General features: G+C 45.9%; 1 protein-coding gene across 1 annotated transcript in view; it reads right to left on the reverse strand.

The window, feature by feature from the left end:
* Positions 1 to 7685: 7685 nt before the first annotated feature.
* The window catches only part of ZW10 (zw10 kinetochore protein), a 55372-nt gene continuing 39613 nt past the window's right edge, over positions 7686 to 23444 (reverse strand). Inside the window, exons 12-16 of the mRNA XM_040326023.1 lie at positions 22041 to 22210; positions 21799 to 21929; positions 19885 to 20016; positions 11502 to 11704; positions 7686 to 7886 (exon numbers count right to left, since the gene is read on the reverse strand). Of these exons, the coding sequence (XP_040181957.1) occupies positions 7766 to 7886; positions 11502 to 11704; positions 19885 to 20016; positions 21799 to 21929; positions 22041 to 22210 (757 nt within the window). The 3' untranslated portion in view covers positions 7686 to 7765. The remainder of the gene's footprint in view (positions 7887 to 11501; positions 11705 to 19884; positions 20017 to 21798; positions 21930 to 22040; positions 22211 to 23444) is intronic.

Raw genomic sequence — 23444 nt, forward strand, 5'->3', positions numbered from 1 at the left:
TCTTTACAACCCCTTTAAGCGCTTCCATAGTGTGGTCCGGTTGTGAAAAATGATGTCCCACAGGTATGAAGAAGGTCCCTTTTGAGTGTGAGACATCAAAAATGGTCGAACACTCAAAAAGGACCTTCAATATCACGGGACATACAGCTGTACCTCTAGTAATGTTGTGTACCTCATCCAATGCAACAAATGTAGCAAAGTATCTTATGTTGGCGAAACAGGACAGAAATTACAAACAAGGATGAACTTGCACAGATATGCAAGTTCGCGGCGGGCCCCATTGACTTTAATGGCAGGCGAATATTAAAAACATACAGGTCATATTTGTAGCCACAAAATACTTACTAGATGTGCACAAATAGTCCCACAACATTGACACTGACCTACCAGAAGTATTAAGTGAAAAACTGGATACATAAGTAAGTGCCGGCCGTTACAAGCCCCAAAAATTAGCCGACAGGCGATCACCTGCAGCAAACAACTTTGTATTCTGTGGCTGGAGGTACATTAAGCTATTCACTGGATACAGAAGTAAGTGTCGGTCATTACAGGCCCCAAAAATGATCCCACAGGTGTTTACCTGACAGCAAACAACCTTGTATTCTGTGGCTGGTGGTACATTAGGAATTCACCGGATACAGAAAAAAGTGTCGGCCAGTACAGGCCCAAAAAATTAGCCCACAGGCTTTCACCTGAATTTGAATGAAACATGGTCTACTGGCAGGGCCGGCCTTTGGGGTGTGCGAGCTGTGCAGCCACACAGGGCGCCATGGGCAACAGGGGCGCCGTGCGGCCATCACAGCTCGCAGAATGTGAGTCGCAGTCAGTTACTCACATGCAAATTGCCACCCGCCATCCCGTTCCGTCCGCTCCACTGAACCGGCAAAGTGCAGCCAGTGTTGCCAACCGTCCGTGAAATTCCGTAAAAAGATGGCCGCGAGCCGATCATGCAACTGCGCATGCGCCGTTTCGAAGCCGGCTTTGTTTCAGGAAAGCTTGTATGCGCTCGGCCGGGCAGCGCATGCGCAGTAACGTAATGGATCCGTCCGGCGCCATTTTTGAATAGACAATCGGGACAGTGTCTTGTGTAGTGCACTCGCCATAGGAGGACTCTGCCAAGCAGGGGTGAGGAGGAGGAGGAAGGGAGTAAAACGGGGGGGGTATGAAGTGAGAGGAGGACTGCGCTGGGACTGGGAGCCTGGAGGGTGAAGCGGCCATGGCATGCAGGGGAGGGACAGAGACTGATGTGCTCTGTCCACAGTCCACCATCATATAACTTCTCCTCCACATCATCAGCATGCTGTGTCCTCCTCCTGTTCCCCTTTCACCTCTCAACAGGTCAGAGCTGCCCTGATGGTGGACAGAGTAGAAGGCCACTGTAAGGGGCCACTATCGTATCCGCAGCCTCTGTCTGGATGTTGGGGCATTTTGGTGGGCGTGATTTTTTTTGGGGGGGGCAGCATTTCACTCTTGGTACCAGGCAACACAATGTCTTGGGGGCGAGGGGTGAAGATGGGGGGGGGGTGGCGCCACAGAATTAGCTCGCACAGGGCGCCTGAACACCTAAGGCCGGCCCTGTCTACTGGTCACGTGTTGAATTCCTCCGAGATCAATGCTTCATTCATTTTTATAAATGTGAGGTAGTCAACACTGTTGTGAGCTAGGCGAGTGTGCCTTTCGGACAGGACACTGGATGAGGGGCAAGCCAACAGTTCCATTGCAAATTGTGCAAGCTCTGGCCAGAGGTCAAGCCTGCCCACCCAGTAGTCCAGGGGTTCATCACTTCTCAGTGCGTCCACATTGGTCGTTAACCCGATGTAGTCGGACACCTGTCGGTCTAGGCGTTCCCTGATGCTGGATCCGGAGGACAGCTGTCGATGGGTCGGCTGAAAGAATGACCTCATATCATTAGTGACCAAGACATCTTCAAACCGCCCTCTTCTTGCAGGCGCTGTTGGATTGGTACCCGAAACTGTTTCTCTGTGAGTGGAAATTCCTCTGCCAGCGGACGCAAAAGCAGAATGCAGCATTTCTCGAAGAAAGTCCTGGAAGTGCTGCATTCTGATAGCCCTCTGTGATGGTGGTAACATTTCCACCATGTTTTGTTTGTACCGGGGGTCTAAGTATGTTGCCACCCAGTACTGGTCCTTGTCCTTTATGCTTTTCATACGGGGGTCCCTCTTAAAACACTGGAGTATGAAGGCCCCCATTTGCACTAAACTGGAAGCGCTGTACTGGCCTGGCTCCTGCTCATCATCCAGGATAATGTCATCCTTATTCTCCTCCCCCCATCAACGGACAACATCAGGGATCCCAGAAAGGTTTAAAGCATGCTCTTCTTTCTCCTCCTCCTCCGCCCCGGAACCATCCTCCTCTGACTCCTCTTCAGACTTCCGTTGTTGACTTGCCTCAGGTGGAGTAGCCCCCCTGGGAATTCATCCAGAATTGCGACTTCCTCATCTTCCAGCTCCTGCTTCTCGACGGCTTGATCAATGACACAACACAATGCACGCTCCAGAAAGAAGGCGTAAGATACATTGTCACTGATGGCGTCCTGGCTGCGACTGACGAGTTTGGTGATCTCATTAAATGGCCGCAGACGTCTGCATGAGTCGCGCATGAGCAGCCACTGGTGCGGTGCAAAAAAACCAACCTCCCCAGAACCTGTCCTGCCGCAGAGTTCGTACAGGTAGTCGTTAACTGCAGGTTTCTGCTGGAGCAGCCTATCAAGCATATACAATGTTGAGTTCCATCGCGTCGAGCAGTCACAAATAAGACGTCTGACGGGCAGGTTGTGTCGCCGCTGAATGTCAGCAAGGCGAGCCATGGCCGTGAAAGATCTTCTGAAATGGGTCGAGATTTTCCAGGCCTGCCGCAAGACGTCCTGGAGCCCAGGGTATTTGGCAACGAATCACTGCACGACCAAGTTCAGGACGTGTGCCATGCATGGCACGTGTGTAATTTTGCTCTGTTTCAACGCGCTCAGCAGATTGGCAGCGTTGTCGCACACCACTTTACCAACTGTCAAATTGAGCGGTGTTAGCCACTGATCTGCCTGTGAACGCAAAGCTGAAAGGAGTGCAGGACCAGTGTGGCTCTTGTCTTCCAGGCACAACAGACGCAGCACAGCATGGCAACGTCTCACCTGGCATGTCGAATAGGTTCTGGGGATCTTGGGCGGCGTAGCAGAAGAGACGGTAGCATCGGAAAATGAGGAGTCAGCCAAGGAGGAGAGGGAGGATGAGGTAGGAGGAGGAGAAGAGGCAGGCCTGCATGTAATCCGTGGCGGTAAAACCAAATCTACATGGGTGCCACGGGTTACATGCTTGATGGCCGTCAGAAGGTTCACCCAGTGGGCAGTGAAAGTTATATACCTTCCCTGGCCGTGTTTGCTAGACCACGTGTCCCTGCTGGAAACGCCAACCTCTCCCTACACTGACAAAAAGTATATGAATGTATTAGACACCTATATACTGCAGAGCAAGTAGCACACCTATACCAGTGCTTGAAAGGACTTTGTGGACCTTTTAGATAGCTATTTGAATGAACACAGCCTGTCCCTGCTCTAAACAGCACCCTCTCCCTACGCTGACAAAAAGCAGAATGTAAGATGGCCGCCAGATCAGGTCTATTTATAAGGTAGGGGGTATGTCCATGTGCTGAAATGTCTCAATTGGCTGTCCTGCACCACCTGATGGATGTGTCATAGGTCAAAGTTCTTACCCATGTAACATTGCGGACCACCGCGAAAATCGCCAGATGTCCGCCGATTTGGCGGACCGCGAACACGCAAAAGTTTGCCGCGAAACGAACGCTGGGCGAACCGGCATGCAATCTCTAATAAGGAAAATAGTTTGTGCACACCTGTGGGACATTATTTCTCACAACCGAACCACACTATGAAAGACCTTAAAGTCTTATAGCTAGATTCACAGACGCCGCCGCAACTTTATATTTACATATTCTACGCCGAACTCAACGGAAGCGCCACCTAGCGGCCAGCCTAAATATTGCACCCTAAGATACGACGGCGCAGGCTGTCGTATCTTAGCTAGGTTTAAGTGTATCTCAGTTTGAGAATACACTTAAACTTAGGACGACGCAGATTCCGAGTTAGGTCGGCGTATCTACTGATACGCCGGCCTAACTCTCTCTGAATCTAGCTATTAGTTCCTAAAAGGGAATTTCAAAACTATTCAGCTTTGTCGACAAAAACCGACTAAAACATTTTAGTCAACTAACTTAATACCATTTTAGTCGACTAAACTATGACTAAAACTAAAAATTGAGATGACTAAAATGGCATTTTAGTCAAAAGACAGACTAAAACTAAATTGAAAAAGTTGATGTCATAATTAACACTAGTCTGTAGTGCATGTTCATACCTCAATACTATAAATAATAACACGTTAAATCTTTCACTCCAGCAGTATATGAGTTTGGAAATTGTAGAGAAATGCTTAAACACTGCATTAAAATTCAACTACACCCATTAGATTTTAGATGACTAAAATGAGTTTGTTGACTAAAATGTCCTGGAGATTTAGTCAACTAAATACAACTAAAACAATTGCAGAAGACTAAAATGGGACTAAAACGCCATTTTAGTCCTAAGACTAATGCCGCATACACACAACTGTTAATATCCGCAATTGTTTCTGTACTGGAAGATCATGGCAGAAAAATACTAAAGTTAAGTAGTTTGCATTTTGATTTCAGGTCTACTTTGCACAAGAATCACAAGTTAACCTTTACCTGCATTAATTTAAACTCACCTCATATAAAAACTTTTTTTGTGTCAGTTTTTATTTTATTCCCTGCATTAGCAATAATTTATAGATCAATTGTGCATTAAATTGACAGCAATTGCACAAAATTATATGGTGCACACAACGCTATTTTATTGGCAATATTAAAACTGTCCATGTAGATAGCACGCTAATTTTTCACGAAGCCTGGGCAAAAGATGGAGGATACGTCGCCTTCATCTCAGCCAAGCAAACATTATGGTAGCAGTCAAAATACTCAGTAACTGACAAATACATATAATAAATCAGGTTTTAGGAATCATGTACCTTCAAAAACTTCAGGGAACTCTTCTGCTTTATCTGTGCGAAATAGGATTATGGTCAAAGTAATTGTCGTTTTCAGCAGACCCGCAGCTATCCGAAGTGATAACTGAATAATTGAATGAAGCAATAAAAACCTCTTATAAAAGTTTGTGCAATCATGAGCATCATAATCGCTCTGCTTTTATTGGACAAGCAAACTATCCAAGTGTTCAAAAAGCAGTTTCTGGACTGCATGCTCTGGAAGGTATTGTAATCCCCCATTAAACTACAGCTATAAAGTATTAAGGAATGAGAAAACTGAGGATTAAAAACAGGTTTCAACTTTTATCCTCCACTTTGTGCAGAATCTTAAAGAACTCTAGGCAAAGGGAAAAAAAAAAAACTTTGGCTTTGTGTACAGTGAAAGAGCACTAAAACTACACGTCCAATAGGAATTAGGGCCCAACTTTGCCTTCTTGGAATGCCGTCATACAAGTCCTGAATGTTGTGCAGTGACAGTTTGTCCCATTCTTCAAGATGAGAAGCCATTTGTCCTTTCAGGGATGAAGCAAGTGGAAATCAAAAATAAACACTCCATTCTACTCTCTACTACCCTAATAATTAGAGCCAGCGGTGGTTGGTGCCAAGAAAAGCCCCCCCAAGTCCACACTCCGCCCCTCTGCGGTGAAGGTCACCCCGCACTCAGACCCTCCACAGTGACAGTTCCCCTGCACTCAGCCCCTCTACGGCTTCTCCTCCCAGCCAACCTGATTGCCCAGGAGAAGCCGGAAGACAATAGCAAATATTGATTCGCTAGTGTCACAAGTGGGTGGGTTCGGGGCACAGTGCTCTGCGCCCCAAGCCCAACTTTTTTCAAGCCAAATAGAGCCTCAAACTCTAATGTTGTGGCTTGGGGGGGGGGGGGGGGGGGGGGGGGGGGGGGGGGGGGGGGGGGGGGGGGGGAACAACTCAAACTCCGAAACCTACGACTCCGGTGCCCTGTATGCATCCCTGCATGCCAACTACAGGGGCGGGGCCCTGCAACCTTAATGGACTGGCCGCTCCCATTTAGATCTGGTGATCTGAATCTACATGGTTTACAGTGGGGTACTCTAATTCTTGAATATGAAAAAAAAAAAAAAATGAAGATCGTCTCAAATTCTTTGGCCATTAACTAACCATGCAGAGCAAGCTATACCGATTACAAGAGATTCTCATGCCAACATGCATTCTTCGCAATGTGCAACATCTGTTAAGAGTATACTGAGAAATGAAGGTTAACATGTGGATGGAGAAAATGGTTTAACCACTTGCCTACTGGGCACTTTCACCTCCTTCCTGCCCAGGCCAATTTTCAGCATTCGGTGCAACACTGTACCCAAATTAAATTTGTACTACTTTGAGACGGATAGAGCTTTCATTTGGTTGTATTTAATCGCCACTGGGTTTTTTATTTTTTGTTGACCAAAAATTTTGAAAAATAAAAATATGTTTTCTTAGTTTGTTATAAAATGTTGTAAATCAGTAATTTTTCTCCTTCATCAAGGTGCGCTGAGGAGGCTGCACCAATAGGCACGGTTGGGGTCCTGATTATCAGTTTAGATGTCCCCTGTGTGGATCAGCTCTCCTCTCTTCAAGAGCCGTCAGCATGAAGAGAGAATTGTCGAAAACCAGCAAATCCTGTTTACACTGGCCCAGATTCAAGTAGAATTGCACGATATTTGCGGGGGAGCAGGGCAACGATTTTGCCCTGCGCCCCCGATTCAAGGAGCAGTAGCTCCGTGAATTGCGAGGCGTAAGCGCGCGCAAGTTAAATGATCCCGCCGGGGGCGGGAATCATTTAAATTAGGCGCGCTCCCGCGCCGAGCGTACAGCGCATGCTCCGTCGGGAAACTTTCCCGACGTGCATTGCGGCAAATGACGTCGCAAGGACGTCATTTGCTTCCAAGTGAACGTGAATGGCGTCCAGCGCCATTCACGTTTCACTTACGCAAACGCCGTGAAATTCAAATTTCACGGCGCGGGAAGGATGGCTATACTTTAGCATTGGCTGCCCCTACTATTAGAAGGGGCAGCCTTGCGCTAAAAGTAGCCGTACGGAAACTCCGTACCTGGCTTGCGCGGGGCCCGCGCAAGCTTGTGAATCAGTGGTGGTATGCAATTTGCATACTACACGCTGATACACAATGGGAGCGCCCCCCTAGCGGCCCCCGCAAGAATGCAGCCTAAAATCTGCGAGGCATAAGAGCCTTATGCCGCGCAGATTTTAGCCTGCAGTCGGTGTAACAAGGTTCCTGAATCAGGAGCACTCGTTACATCGGAGCAAGTAAGCACTTGCGCTGCGTAACCTATGGTTGCGCGGGCGCAAGTGCTTCTTGAATCTGGGCCATTGTAATTGGACACAGCTGGTCACATGGTACCCACTCCAGAACCAAGCCGTCAACTGAAAGAATTCTGGACTGGAATAACAGACTGGACCCTGAAGCAACAGATCTGGTCTGTTTGGTAGTTGATGCAGGGGAAGAACAGAAACTTTTTCTTATACAAAAAATAAATAAAAACATAAAAAGAAGATTAACTTATAAAAAAATAAAACAAACACATGAATCGAATTGCACCACAAGAGAACAGAAGCTTTCTTAAGAATGTATTTAATAACCTCCTCACAATGAGATATGTACATAATATTACAGGTAGAATACAGGGGATACAAATTATTTAATTCTGGCTAAAGCTGCTGCTCGTCTTTCTGTGTTCTGGAAGAGAGCTCTGATCAGACTCTTTACTTCATTGCTGGAGAACTCTGTAGCAAGGGGTCCTTTTCCATCTGCCCACCTGAAGATTGGGAAAGAAAAAGCACAAAGTGAGTTCAAGCTATCCTGCAGAGCAAAGCATTACTAGCAAAGAACTGCAGGTATACAATTAGTTAGCAGTGCAGAAAGAGCAAAGGTGTTTTCTAATTCTGTCTGCCTGCAAAACCCAACGCCAAAAACATTTTCTGATAGTATGGAGACAGGTTACAGCCTTGTCAGGTTTATTTTGAGGTTCTTTTTCAGGGGGCAGATTTCCCTTCACTTTATTTTTTTCACAATATTTTATTAGTAAAAAAAAAAAAGGAGTGTAGGTTTACAACATTGTTGAACAGAGAGTTGGTAAAACATGTTGATAGTTACAATCGATGGTAAAACACTTGTGGTCAGAACAAACGCGAGTATCTAACCAAGTCAAAAAGTCGACAAAACAAGTAATAATTAAGAAATAGTGTCTGGTTGTGTTGGATCCGTTAACGTCCCTTGCTAGCTATAAAAACAAGCCTTCTGTCTATTGCTAGATTGGTTTGGGTGTGTATCTTTTATATGATCGGATGTTTAAGAGTTTGCCTACCAATTATGGTCATTAGGTTTGGTTTTTCGGCCATTTAGCACATGACCCGATCTGGTCAATTTTCAATGTTTCATGAGATAGAGCTTTAGTGGATGCATAAGGTTGGTGAAGATGTAAACCTTAAGTGAGAAAGAGGACGAAAAGAATAGAAAACGAGTGGGGGGAGGGGGGTTGTACATCACCTCCCAGTCTCCGCCAAAAATCAATGAAATACAGATAGAACAGCAAAAGCCTGTACTTGGATATTTCGAGAGGGGGTCCTCTCTCATTCTTCCTTGTTTAGGAGAGGGAGGACCTACGTCTCATGTTTAACTAAAAGCATCAGGTGGATTGTATGGAGAGGGTCATTATGAGTCTAAAGCAGGCATGTCCAAAGTCCGGCCCGGGGGCCAATTGCGGCCCCCGTTCCAGTTTAGTGTGGCCCCCTGGTAATTTGTATATATACTGTATTTATCGGTGCTGCCTCGGAGGGGACAGGAAGGGACGGGGAATGAGTGCTGTCAAATTACATACAGGAGAATCTCCTGTTTACTCTGCGGCATCTGTAATAGGAAGTCTTGTCTCCTGGGCTGCCATTGGACAACTCCTCTGTCTATCATAGGAGGCGTGACATTGTATTAAAGAGGCTGCTGTGTAAACAGGAGATTCTCCTGTATGTAATCTGTAGGCTGCAGATGGGCATCGATCAGGCTGCATTCATGGCAATGGCAAGGCTGCATTCATGGCAATGGCAAGGCTGCATTCATGGCAATGGCAAGGCTGCATTGATGGGCAATGACCCTTATTTTGCTTCACAGTTCTTTATTAACATTTTTTTCCTGAAACTTCCCTCCTGCGTGTTATACGCCAATAAATACGGTATATCCAAATAATATGCCTGAGCTCATCTTTTCACCACACGCAGCCACAAAGACAAGAGAATCCTTGTTGGGCAGTGTATTAGTGCTTGGGCAAACACACTTAGATCAAATTTTAATGGTTCAAAGTATGTCAGTAAAATAGTCTGCCCTTACGCATGTTCACTTCATCAAATCTGGCCCTTTTTGAAAAAAGTTTGGCCACCCCTGGTCTAAAGTATCTTGGAGTGAAGGGTTAGATTGAGTTTGGTTCATCAGTAGCTTATATCTATCTGTGGTGTGGAAGTGGGTCCAGCAGGCACAAGTGTGGGAGAATTTGGCTGGGTAGGCTAAGGAAATTAATTCCTCCATCTCTGCAATTTTGCCAATTCGTTTGAGCCAGGTAGGCGGGACCCGGGCTGTTCCCCAATGAAAAGGAATACATATTTTGGCTGTGTTTATTAGGGGTGGTACAAGCGTTTTGCAATATTGGTGTGACAGTATGTCTGTGTGGTGTAGGAGAAACTGCTGGAGTGTGTTCCAGAGTATATGAGGAGATCTGTGATGTTTCCCTTCACTTTATATCCTAGTGACTACACAACTGAGTATTATTGCACTTAATGCACGCAGGCAGCAAAAAAAAAAAATCCCACACGACAAAAGAAATCTCCAGAGAGTTCAAAGACCACAATAAAAATAAAAAAAAAAACAGATGAAGGATCTTTACCCAGATCTATGCAAAACTACAGAAAGGTGGTGTTTGAAGGGGGATCTTTAACGCCTTTGCACCGGCTCCTACCAGCTCGAGAGGTTTCAGATGTCGGGAGGCGGGGGAAGTGATTGGCGATCACATGATTGGAAAGCTTTCCATTCGCCGCTGGTAATTGTGGCGGGAGCACGCTCTCAGCACAGATGTGTTGGCTAATTGGTGCGAAAATATGCAGCCTCTCTGCGCCAAGGTCCACCTGCCAACAGGCAGCACATTTGCGTATTGTCAGCGCCCAGTGGTTAAAGGTGCAAAATGCTAAAAAATGTTACTCCCAGCTTGGGTGTAATATGACAGACTGATTCTTGCCAGGTGGTACAGCTTATTTCTTGATGTTTTTTTCTTTCGAGGGCAGATGGCCTGAGAAAAACATTGAGCTTGCCATTGCCAAGGTACTTTTAACTTACAAAATAATAGTTTTAAAGGATACACTTTAAAACCTATTTAGCTTGGCTAAACCAAATATATATCATTTTTTTTCTACACTTTCTAAATAGTATCTGTCCCCTGAACGTACAGCTCAGTACAGAATTACTTATAGTGCCCACCAATGAACATATTAACCACGTGCCGACTGCCTCACGCACTTATAGATCAGCAGAATGGCACGGCCAGGGAACGTATATATACGTTGCTTTGAATCTGCCGCCTAGCGCCCGCCGCCGTCTCCATGACCATGACTCGATGTCTGCCGGTGTCCTGCGATCGGGTCACGGAAACGCAGAACGGAGGGATGCCAGTGTAAACAAGGCATCTCCCTGTTCTGCCTAGTGACACAACACTGATCGTCTGCTCCCTCTCATCGGGAGTAGCGACCAGTGACGTGTCACAATAAGCCCCGCCCCCACACAGTTAAAATCCCTCTCTAGGGACACACTTAACCCCTTCCCCTACTGGTTAACCCCTTCCCTACCAGTCACATGTATACAGTAATCGGTGTATTTTTATAGCACTGATCGCTGTATAAACATGAATGGTCCCAAAATAGCATCAAAAGTGTCCAATGTATCGGCCATAATGTCGCAGTCACGATAAAAAAAAAAAAAAAAAAAAAAAAAAAATGCAGATCACCGCCATAACTAGTAAAAAAAAAAAATTATAATAAAAATGCCATAAAAACTACGTGTGGGGATATTTATTATAGCCCCCCAAAAATTGTTGCTCTATTTTTATTTATAGCACAAGAAATAAAAGCCACAGGAGGTGATCAAATGCCACCAAAAGAAAGCTCTATTTGTGGGAGAAAAAGGACGCCAATTTTGTTTTTGGAGCCACTTTGCACGACCGCGCAATTGTCAGTTAAAGCGACACAGTGCTTAATCGCAAAAAGTGGCCTGGTCATTTGACAGCCAAATCCCCCAGGGCTGAAATGGTTAAAAAGGGAGATGTTTGAAGCAGCATTAGATGAAATATTGATTGCCCAAGTTTAACTATTTTTTCTCAAAAAGGAGACCTGGCACCTACCGATCAATGATCTCCTGCAGATTTGCTTGCAGGATGATCATAAGCTCTTTGAATTTCATCCACTTCTGTACATAGACCGGTACTTCCTCCTGGAACTTCTTGTTCTTGCCTTCTTCAACAAGCGGTGTAAACACAAGGGGTCCCTCCTCCACCATGGTCCGGCACAGAGCATACAGTCGCTCTCCATCTTCAGTGGAGATGTCCTATTCACACAAGAAAATTACACCAAAAATGAAAAAAGTGACCAAATAAAAAAATAAAACAGCCAGGAAAATTAAAACACAAAAAAACTTAAAACAAAAACGTAGACGACAAATCTCAGTGGAGTCACAGTGGTTTTAGAACATTTTAAAAACATACAAAATAAATGTTTGCACTGACCCCTGATTCTCTGCATTAAAGTGGTAGTAAAGTCCAGTTTTAAAGTCATACCTACTGGTAAGCCTATAATAAGACTTACCTGTAGGTACAGTTAGTATCTCCCAAACGTTCACCAGTTAGATGTTTACTTTAGTTGCACTGCGCTCTCAATGAATGGCATGTCATCCATTTGAGAGCGCTGTGCTGCGGCCATGGCTCCCATGCGCATGTGTGAGAGTGACGTCATCGTGCCTCAGCCAAACAGCAGAAGCCTGCAAACCCAGAATGAAGACAGCGTGAAGATAAAAGCGGTGACAGCGTGGCTGTCGGAGGGCCCTCCTTTTAAGACAAGTCTTTCATAATGTGCTACTGCGAGATGGATACTAGCACATTATGCATTATCTTGCAAGGACCATATTATTTTTTGTTTTGTCTGTCAGGAATTTACTACAGGTTTAAAGGTAAATAAAACGTTCTGTGTCCCCCCCCCAATTAATACTTTACTGAGCCCAATCTCGATCCAGCGCTGTGCAAGAGCAGCCACTCTCTCCCTCCTCACAGGGCAGATTAATAGAAGTGGGAGCCATTGGCTCTTGGTGCCGTCAATCACATGAGTAGGGGGCAGGTCAAAGCCTGCGTCTATGGTGTTCGCGTCCATGGTGCGTCTATGGTGTTCGCGTCCATGGTGCGTCTATGGTGTTCGCGTCCATGGTGCGTCTATGGTGTTCGCGTCCATGGTGCGTCTATGGTGTTCGCGTCCATGGTGCGTCTATGGTGTTCGCGTCCATGGTGCGTCTATGGTGTTCGCGTCCATGGTGCGTCTATGGTGTTCGCGTCCATGGTGCGTCTATGGTGTTCGCGTCCATGGTGCGTCTATGGTGTTCGCGTCCATGGTGCGTCTATGGTGTTCGCGTCCATGGTGCGTCTATGGTGTTCGCGTCCATGGTGCGTCTATGGTGTTCGCGTCCATGGTGCGTCTATGGTGTTCACGTCCATGGTGCGTCTATGGTGTTCACGTCCATGGTGCGTCTATGGTGTTCACGTCCATGGTGCGTCTATGGTGTTCACGTCCATGGTGCGTCTATGGTGTTCGCGTCCATGGTGCGTCTATGGTGTTCACGTCCATGGTGCGTCTATGGTGTTCACGTCCATGGTGCGTCTATGGTGTTCACGTCCATGGTGCGTCTATGGTGTTCACGTCCATGGTGCGTCTATGGTGTTCACGTCCATGGTGCGTCTATGGTGTTCACGTCCATGGTGCGTCTATGGTGTTCACGTCCATGGTGCGTCTATGGTGTTCACGTCCATGGTGCGTCTATGGTGTTCACGTCCATGGTGCGTCTATGGTGTTCACGTCCATGGTGCGTCTATGGTGTTCACGTCCATGGTGCGTCTATGGTGTTCACGTCCATGGTGCGTCTATGGTGTTCACGTCCATGGTGCGTCTATGGTGTTCACGTCCATGGTGCGTCTATGGTGTTCACGTCCATGGTGTGTCTATGGTGTGCGCGTCCACAAGTATCCCCCCTTAGCAAGCAGTTTGCTGGTGGGAGGTACTTGGAAGGCAGGAGAAGCAAGGAGCGCCAGCGGAGGACTCCAGAAGAGGAGGATTGGACAAAATCATTGCACACAGCAGGCAAGTATAACATGTTTGTTATAAAAAAACATTTTTTTATCAAAATGAGCAATTTTGCTAACCATTTTTCCTCCCAATATTGTACAAGGTATGCTATAAATAATATATAGGCATCAGAAAAAGACCATGTACACCACGGGGAGAAAAGCGATCATTTCTAGCCTGCTCCTGTTTCATGAACATCTCCCACTGTTATCATGTACAGCGTCACTCACTTATGACAGCTTTCACAAGAATGAGCAGTGCAATAACATTTCAGTAATGAGAATTGGAAACTCGCTTCCGATGACCCAGTACTTGGAAATAATTATAATGACATCTGCATGGGTAGGCAAGTCATTATCTATTCATGCTCAAACCTCAAGATTATATGGAGTGAGAACTGTACGTGGAAACCATCCGGTAAAAGAAAGGATTAGGAAGTAAAAATCGACTGTTCTTAATGTTTCAGTTGTGCGAGTATTTGTAGCTGGGTAATAAAGCATGTTCTCCTCCTATCTTGAGGTGTTAAAATTTTTTTATATATATATTATAATAAAATACATACACACACGGCAGACAGAGCTATTGCAATGGGCAACCATCTTCCCAAGATCTACCAAAGAATAAAACATGGTGGCCACCCATAGATGCAGTCATTAAAACCCATGTACAAAGTAACAATGTAAAGCACACTGACCCCCAACCAACTAGACTGCCAAGTCAGCTGTCTATAGAAAATAGAGATCGCACTGTATTTGAAAATGCGCTGGCATGCTATACAGCCCAGCTCTTCCTTGCAGTGGGGCTGCTTTTGCCCTGCAAGGGTTAAAATGTTAAATTTTGCATTTTGATTAGACAACGTTGTCTTAACTCCTTTGGCTTAGGTGCTGGTGGGGGGAATTTTTACCCAGTTTTTTTTTTATTACCATTTGTCATTTTGTATTAAAGTTTCCTTATCTTATGCTGCACTGTCCTTAATTTCTTTTAGGTGAGGTCATTCCCCACCTGGTTCCTTTTGTGCTTAAAGGGGTTGTAAAGGTACAATTTATTTTCCTAAATAACTTCCTTTACCTTAGTGCAGTCCTCCTTCACTTACCTCATCCTTCCATTTTGCTTTTAAATGTCCTTATTTCTTCTGAGAAATCCTCACTTCCTGTTCTTCTGTCTGTAACTACACACCGTAATGCAAGGCTTTCTCCATGGTGTGGAGTGTCGTGCTCGCCCCCTCCCTTGGACTACCAGAGAGTCAGGACGCTCACTAACACACAGCTCCTTTCTCTATCTGCAATGTAGAGAGTCCCCCTCCCCCCTTTGTTTCCTCCTCCTCTCCCCCCCCCTTTCCTTCTCTCTCCTTCCTTTCCACCCCCCCGCTCTTTCCCCCCCCCCCCCCCATACCCTGCCATGGGTCCTTAATTGGGTCCTTCAATCAATTATACGCCTTACACCTAGATATCTACGCATAATCCCCCTTGTCCGCCGCACGCGGGGGGGGGGGGGACCTTTTGGGCCGCCTGGTTCCGTGCTTGACTTAATTACCCATCAGGTAAGCTACTACTCTCCTTGCATATTATAAATTTTTCTGCTGAACTTTATTATATGTATTTTATTGTATCATCCATTCTATAGATTGGCTCTCCTGAAGAAGCGGTGCAACCCCGCAAAACTAGTCAAAACCCTGACCAATCTCTGATGTGTATAATTGTCTGTTTTGTAATTTTATCTGTAATAAAACTATTAATATAATAATGTTTATCGTGTTTCAGTACCGAGATGGTCCTTTCATTAATTGGGTGGGTTGCTTTAGGTTTAGCCTCAGCAACTATTTCCTGCCCCCACCCCCCTTGCTTCTCCAATAGTGACATACAGTAGATGTGCAAATATTGGTTGAGACAAAAAGAGGTGTAATGCAGTGCAGAGAAAGACTGAAAAGGTGCATAATGGGAAGTGTTTTCTCTAAGCTAATGGCCTGCCTCAGTAAGCTGTTGGAAACGCAGCGTGGGGAAGTATGTGGCTGAAGCTGGGGTCTGTTTAACATTTTCTTCTTATCTCTGCGTAATAAGTTTGAGAACAGATAAAAAAAAAAAAAAGGTAATGACACGGAAGAGCAAAAGTTGTGAAGGGAAGCGCTAGCACACGCAAGCTGGCTTATGAGAAATGGCACTTGTTCTTAAAGCGGAGTTTTACCCAAAAGTGGAACTTCCGCTCATCTTATTCCTCCCCCCCTCCGGTGCCACAATTGGCACCTTTCGGGGGGGGGGGGGGAGGGAGCTCAGGATACCCGTCTGACAGGCATCCTTTTCCACTTCCGGGAGTCCCTGCTGCGGAGCAGTGACGTCACTTGGTGCCCCTTCCTCCTCCCCTGGCCGCCGGGCCAATAGGAGAGAGGAGCGAGGCCTCGCGCATGTGCAGTAGGATTCCCAGCGTGAAGCCGAAAAGGCTACCCTGCCAGGTTCCCCTACCTGCAATGGCGGCGGAGCACCCGACAGCTGATGGAAACATCAGCTGCGGGTGCAGACATCGCTGGACTCCAGGACAGGCAAGTGTCCTATTATTAAAAGCCAGCAACTGCAGTATGTGTAGCTGCTGACTATGGATGAGCTCCAGCGTGTTCGCATAGTACACGTGCAGAGCCCGCCAGGAAGCCTGCATGGCGCTGCGCTAATCACAGCCAGGGAGACATTTCCCGATGCTTGGCTGCAGAGATTGGAAAACGTCTCCCTGGCTGTGATCAGCTCAGCGCCGTGCAGACTTCCTGGCGGCTCTGCACGTGTACCATGCGAACACGCCAGAGCTCATCCTTACTGCTGACTTTTTTCTGGCCCGAACACCGCTTAAAGGCCAACACAGGAATATATCAGCCTTCAGTACTACGGTTACCTTCAAGTGGAACTTTAGTGCTCATTCACACCATTAAAACCGATGGGACCTGATGGAAAACCGCGCAGATTTCACTTGCAGACACAACAGCTTACATGTGCGTCAGTTTTGTGCCCTATTGACACCAATGTTGATGTCATAGCAGTCTATCAGTCCCCCCCCCCCCACTCAAAAAACTGCACACATGATGCAGATCCTGCACAGGAAAGATAAATAAATTGTGAAACCAGTGTTGCGGTGTGAACAGGGTACATAGAGAACAACAGTTTTCTTTCTGTGCCCTTGCAGAACGCGTGCAGAAAAACTGAGGTCTCTGCACCATGGTGCGAACGAGGCCTTATCCATAACAAATTGATTAAAATATATGTTCTTTAGCAAGGAAAATACATTCCACTTTAAAACATGCTACCAAAATTAGTATGTGCTGTAAATTGCCTCCAGTATTGCTCCCGTTGCTTCTTGCTGGAACGCTGCCATTTCGCTGAAGCCCAGAGCCCCTGAGCAACAGTAAATCTTTAGACTGACAGCAGATCGACCCCCACATATTTGGCACAGAGCCCATGAGCATGTGCAGAGCAGGGTGAAACGGTGCATTACTGGATTTTAAACAGTATAGACACTTATTTTTTATATGTTACATAGCTATACCTATAAAAAAGGTCAGCATGAAGTGACCTTGTAGGACTTTATTTTCTGACTAAAGTTCCACTTTAATGTGGAACTAAACCTATTTAACCATTTCCCAAGCCATTTTCATTCAAGGCATGCCATGAACAACTGTAAAGTTTGCTTTTGCTCTCAACCGAACTGTCAAACCATAAAAGGGCCGGTGTTATAACTGATCACATGTGCAGTGCCATGGCACCTGCAGATCAAACAGAGGCAGCAGCTTTGTTGGTTGTAAAGTATACAGTAGGAGGGTTTCGTTTTGATTTGCTTTAACCACTTCCCGACCCCCGCATGTACATATACGTCCACAATATGGCACGTACAGGCACATGGGCGTACACGTACGTCCTCGCCTATTAGCGGGTGGGGGGTCCGATCGGGACCCCCCCCGCTACATGCGGAGGTCGGGTCCGCTCAGGGAGCGATCCGGGACCACGGCGCGGCTATTTGTTTATAGCCGCTCCGTCGCGATCGCTCCCCGGAGCTGAAGAACGAGGAGAGCCGTATGTAAACACGGCTTCCCCGTCCTTCACTATGGCGGCGCATCGATCGCGTCATTCCCTTTATAGGGAAGACACGATCGATGACGTCATTCCTACAGCCACACCCCCAAACAGTTGTAAACACATACTAGGTGCACCCTAACTCCTACAGCGCCACCTGTGGTTAACTCCCAAACTGCAACTGTCATTTTCACAATAAAGAATGCAATTTAAATGCATTTTTTGCTGTGAAAATGACAATGGTCCCAAAAATGTGTCAAAATTGTCCGAAGTGTCCGCCATAATGTCGCAGTCACGAAAAAAATTGCTGATCGCCGCCATTAGTAGTAAAAAAAAAATAAAAAATAAAAATGCAATAAAACTATCCCCTATTTTGTAAACACTATAAATTTTGCGCAAACCAATCGATAAACGCTTATTGCGATTTTTTTTACTAAAAATAGGTAGAAGAATACGTATCGGCCTAAACTGAGGAAAAAAAATGTTTTTATATATGTTTTTGGGGGATATTTATTACAGCAAAAAGTAAAAAATATTGCTTTTTTTTCAAAATTGTCGCTCTATTTTTGTTTATAGCGCAAAAACTAAAAACCGCAGATGTGATCAAATACCACCAAAAGAAAGCTCTATTTGTGGGGAAAAAAGGACGCCAATTTTGTTTGGGAGCCACGTCGCACGACCGCGCAATTGTCTGTTAAAGCGACGCAGTCCCGAACTGTAAAAACACCTTGGGTCTTTAGGCTGCATATTGGTCCGGGGCTTAAGTGGTTAAAGGGGTTTTCCACCCATTTTTTACGTTTATTAAAAGTCAGCAGCTACAAAAAGTGTAGCTGCTGGCTTTTAATAAACTGACACTTACCTACTCCACGGCTCCAGCGCCGCGCCGGGCGGGGCGCCGCTCCTCGCCCCCCCTCTTCATTTCTAGTGTGGGCACCCGGCAGTGACAGCTTTCGGCTTCATGGCCGGGCACCCACTGCGCATGCGTGAGCGGCACTGCGCATGCGCGAGCGGCGCCGTCCGATTGGACAGGCGCTCGCCTACAGGGAGGGGCTGTGAAAATGTGATTAAGCTAATCGCCTTTCCAGCCCCTCGGCGGAAGAAGGAAGTGGGACAGAAAGTCCCCTTCTCCTGAATCCCCCACCCCCAAAAAAATTACATGCCAAATGTGGCATGTAAGGGGGCGAGGAGTGGGTTAAGCGGAAGTTCCATTTTTAGGTGGAACTCCTCTTTAAGCATTTTTCAGGCTAAGAACCCATTTTCATTTTTTGGGTAGGGAAAAGTGGGCTGAAACACTGGCCAATTCTTTCTCTCTCAGAAATTAAATTGCTGAGATTTTTCCAAAAGCAGTTTGTTCCTTTATTATATAGGAGTAATATAGAGCCAAAAGTTTCCATATAGTCAATTTAAAAGTATGGAACCCCCCCACTAGATTCCTTACTATAACAGAGTTCACAGGTAAAGAGTGACACCATAATATCTCTTTGAAAAGGACACATTAACTGGGTGGGACTTCTGATGGGATCATCTTAAAGCGGAGGTTCACCCTAAAAACATTTTTCTAACATTACATTGTGCTCACTTCCAACATTTACAGTATGCGGATTCTTTTTTTTTTTTTTTTTTTTTTTTGCTGTACATACCGTCTTATAGCTATTTTCCACACGGCTTTCGGGTTCTCACTCCCGCGGGAGTAGGCGTTCCTATGAAGAGGCGTAGTGTCATGTGGGACTTCGCCCAGATGATTGACGTCTTGACAAAACCTTCCCCCCCGGCGGATAAGGCGCGTCACGAGTATCCCAAAGAAGCCGAACTGCGAGTCGGCTCTATACGGCGCCTGCGCACCGACTAGGAGCCGTGTAGAGCTGACTGCGCAGTCGCCGTATAGAGCCGACTCGCAGTTCGGCTTCTTTGGGAAACTCGTGACGCGCCTTATCCCCCGGAGGGGGAGGTTTTGTCAAGACGTCAATCATCTGGGCGAAGTCCCACATGACACTACGCCTCTTCATAGGAACGCCTACTCCCACGGGAGTGAGAACCCGAAAGCCGTGTGGAAAATAGCTATAAGACGGTATGTACAGCAAAAAAAAAAAAAAAAGAATCCGCATACTGTAAATGTTGGAAGTGAGCACAATGTAATGTTAGAAAAATGTTTTTAGGGTGAACCTCCGCTTTAACTTTGGAAGTCCAGGAGAGATATAAGCTAGAATGCGTTATATTTTGTTAGCAACAACCTGGAGTTCGGTTTTAAGCACATAGTGGATGGATAAAGGAAGAAAGGATAGGGATGGGTATAAGGGAAAAAAAAGGAATTGTAATTTGAGCAAAAAAAAAAAAATCTAAATAATTTGTACCTTACCTGCAAAGCAGTGATTTTGCTGATCATTTCTGTGATGGCGGTGTTGAGCAAGGTGCCCATAGCTTTGCAGTATAAACCCACCGGGAGAACATCCTGCCACACCTTTCCCAAACGACTCAGCTGATGGATAACCTGTGAAATATGGAACCGACAGACACATTGCTAAACACTCCACTTAGGGCTGTCACCACCGGATAGACATGAAAACGATCAGTGTAGTGGGCCATTTTGGCGGTCTCAATTTAGTTTCGGCAGCAGAGCGAAGTCTCTTAACCACTTCAGCCACAGACCATTTTGCTGGTCAAAGACCGGGCCACTTTTTGCGATTCCGCACTGCGTCGCTTTAACGGACAATTGCGCGGCCATGGGACGTGGCTAGCAAACAAAATTGACTTCCTCCCCCCCCCCCACAAATATAGCTTTCTTTTGGTGGTATTTGATCATCTCTGTGGTTTAAATTTTTTGCAATATAAACAAAAAGAGCAACAATTTTGAAAAAAAAAAGCAATATTTGTTTTACTTTTTGCATATAATAAATATCCACCAAAAATATATTAAAAAAAAAAAAAAAATCCCCTCAGTTTAGGCCGATACGTATTCTTCTATATATTTTTGGTTAAAAAAAAAAAAACACGCAATAAGCATTTATCGTTTGGTTTGCACAAATGTTATAGCATCTACAAAATAGGGGATAGTTTTATGGCATTTTTATTTTATTCATTTTTTTTTACTAGTATTGGCAGCAATCTAAGATTTTTTATTGTGACCGTGACATTGCGGCGGACACATCGGACAAGTTTTTGGGACCATTCACATTTATACAGCGATTAGTGCTATAAATATGCACTGATTACTGTGTAAATGTGACTGGCAGGGAAGGGGTTAACGCTAGGGGGCGCTGAAGGGGTTAAAATGTTCCCTAAAGTGTGTTCTAACTGTAGGGGGACTTACAAGGGGAGGAGATCGATCTGTGTTCCTCTGTACTGGGAACACAGCATCGGTCTCCTCACCTCTGACAGGGCATGGATCTGGGTGTTTATACACACAGATCCACACTCCTGCCGGCAGTCACGGGTGGCCGGCGGCAATCGTGGCCGCCGTGTCGCGAGCGCTCCCTAGATCGCCGGGAACAAAGGACGTCATATGACGTCCACCCGGATCGAGGGAGGGTTCCTGCCGGTGTCATTTTACAATGGCCTGGTAGGGAAGAGGTTAAAGGGGACGTACAGGTACGTCCTTTTGCCCAGGAGTGCCATTCTGTCAACGTATAAGTGCGTGCAGTGGTTGGCAAGTGGTTAAAAGTAACGTTTTTTCTTTTTAGAATCATACTTGCATCAGTGGATGAAGCATCCGTCTCCCTCTCCCGGTCTCTCTACACTGGGAACCGAGCGATCAAACACTGCTGATCACTCGGTTTTCAGCGCTCCCCGATGACTATCAGTTACATCTCTCTGCTCTGCCCCCTCCTCACTCACTGGTGAGCTGGGCTGTGGAAGGGGCGAGTGTCAGTCCAGGCACCTGACGGATCCATACTTTGTCGCGATGGCGTGGTGCTTGGACTAAAATCTGTCAAAAGAGAAGCGGACTTCAGCCTGCTCTCTGCTGAAAACAGGCCACAGGAGTGCAAAACTAAACTGTATTCCTGTGATCCACAGGAGTAGTACAGCCAAACAAGCTCGGGCTGGGCTTCTCCTTTAAAGTTACATTGTTGCAGGACACACCACCTCTTACTGTATGTAGTTGATGCTACTACAGTATAGTCCAGCGCAAACAGCAGCTGCATCAGTTAGTAATGGATATAGTTTGTTTGGGCCAGTAAACCTGAATCTCTACTTTAAAACAGTGTATCAGGTTATTTTTCAACCACAATTCTTAAAGGAAACCTTATGCTGAGACAGAGAAGTCCATTCTCACCTGTCGTATGGCCTTATGGGCGGCAGTATAACTCTCTTCATCCTCCATATTGCTAAAAGATCTAGCATTTGATAAGCGGTCGAGCAGCTCATCTTTCTGGGTACGCATCTGTGCCAGAAAAGTCTCTGTGCCTTTGTAGGAATACAAAGAATATTAACCACATGTACAAGCTACAGACTACTCCTTTATACTTTGTAATCTAAACTAAATAAAAATATACAGGTCTTATTAGTAACGCCCACCTAGTCGTCTGTAGCCAGGTACCATGTCAACAAAAGTAGCCGCTCCATCGCTGAGCGGAGAAGGAAGATGATAGCGGAACTGGTGGCCGAGCGTTAGTAGGTGATGCGCGATGTACATGCAGTTGTTGTGATGAATGGCGGACAGCTGAGGAAGTTTCTGTAGGTTCTGTCTGTAAATTAAAGAACAATCAGAATTTGATTGCAGTAGTAGCAAGATAAAGGAATACTGTGCACAGACAAAAAATATAACCTGAACTAAGCCCGACCCTTCACACTCCATTTACAGATACCTGCTCAGGAATTTACACACTAAAAAACACTTAAAGGAGTTGTAAAGGAAAAAGTTTTTTCACCTTAATGCAATCTATGGATTAAGGTGAAAAAACATCCGATACTGCCGCCCCCCCCCCCCCCCTCTTATACTTACCTGACCCCTCAAAAATGTCCCGCGATCCTCTTCGCCGCTCAGCCTGGCTGCTGATTGGCTAGAGAGCAGTGCAGCCATTGGCTGGCGCTGCTGTCAATCACATCCAGTGACACGGCGCGCCGAGGGGCGGGGCTGAGTGATACAGTGAGCGGCTATGGCTGCTCACTGTATCACAGGAGCGCGCCCGCAATTAGTGACCACCATGCGAGCTCTCGTATGACTGTGGTGAACAATTGCTGGGAGGACCAGAGACAGCCGCCGAGGGACCCCAGAAGACATGAATCGGGGACACTCTGTGCAAAACGAACTGCACAGTGGAGGCAAGTATGACATGTTTGTTATTTTTAAAAAAAAATTCCCTTTAGTAACGCTTTAAGCTAAAATGCTATATGTAGTGTTCACCTTTACAAAAAAAAAAAAAATACATATAAAAAGGTGAACACCGCACACCATCCTCACCCCCTGGCCCTCACTGTCCACTGTACTTATCCCTGGGGGGGGGCTAAGCCATCAGCACCCTCGAAGCTGCTCCAGGGATTTGAAATACCTGCTCTTTTCTCTGTATGCACTTCCAGGACAGACCAGATGAATTCTGATTGGTCAGAATCTCCACTGGCCACAATCCAACTGGTCCATCCAGGAATGGAAAAAAAGACAATCACTGGACCACTGGAGTGACTAAGGGGGTGCTGACAGTTTAGCGAACCTGAGCGGTAAATACAGCAGGGACCGGGGGGGAGGGACCATATGTGGGGAGAGTGTCTGGTGTTCACCTTTACATTTATTCTGTAAAGCTGAACTAACCCATTCAAAATTTACATATAGCTTTTTTTGCAGTTTTGGTTAGAGTAAGGAAGGGTTAAAACCCATCAATTTATTTTCTTCTGCTGTGTCTCATTAGGAAAGATTTCTCTTCACTTACTAGCCTGGAGACACAACAGGAAGCGAGAGAAAGTCCCCTCTGATTCAGTTGTTAC

The sequence above is a fragment of the Rana temporaria genome, chromosome 10 (assembly GCF_905171775.1).
Source record: "Rana temporaria chromosome 10, aRanTem1.1, whole genome shotgun sequence".
Classification (NCBI taxonomy): domain Eukaryota; kingdom Metazoa; phylum Chordata; class Amphibia; order Anura; family Ranidae; genus Rana; species Rana temporaria.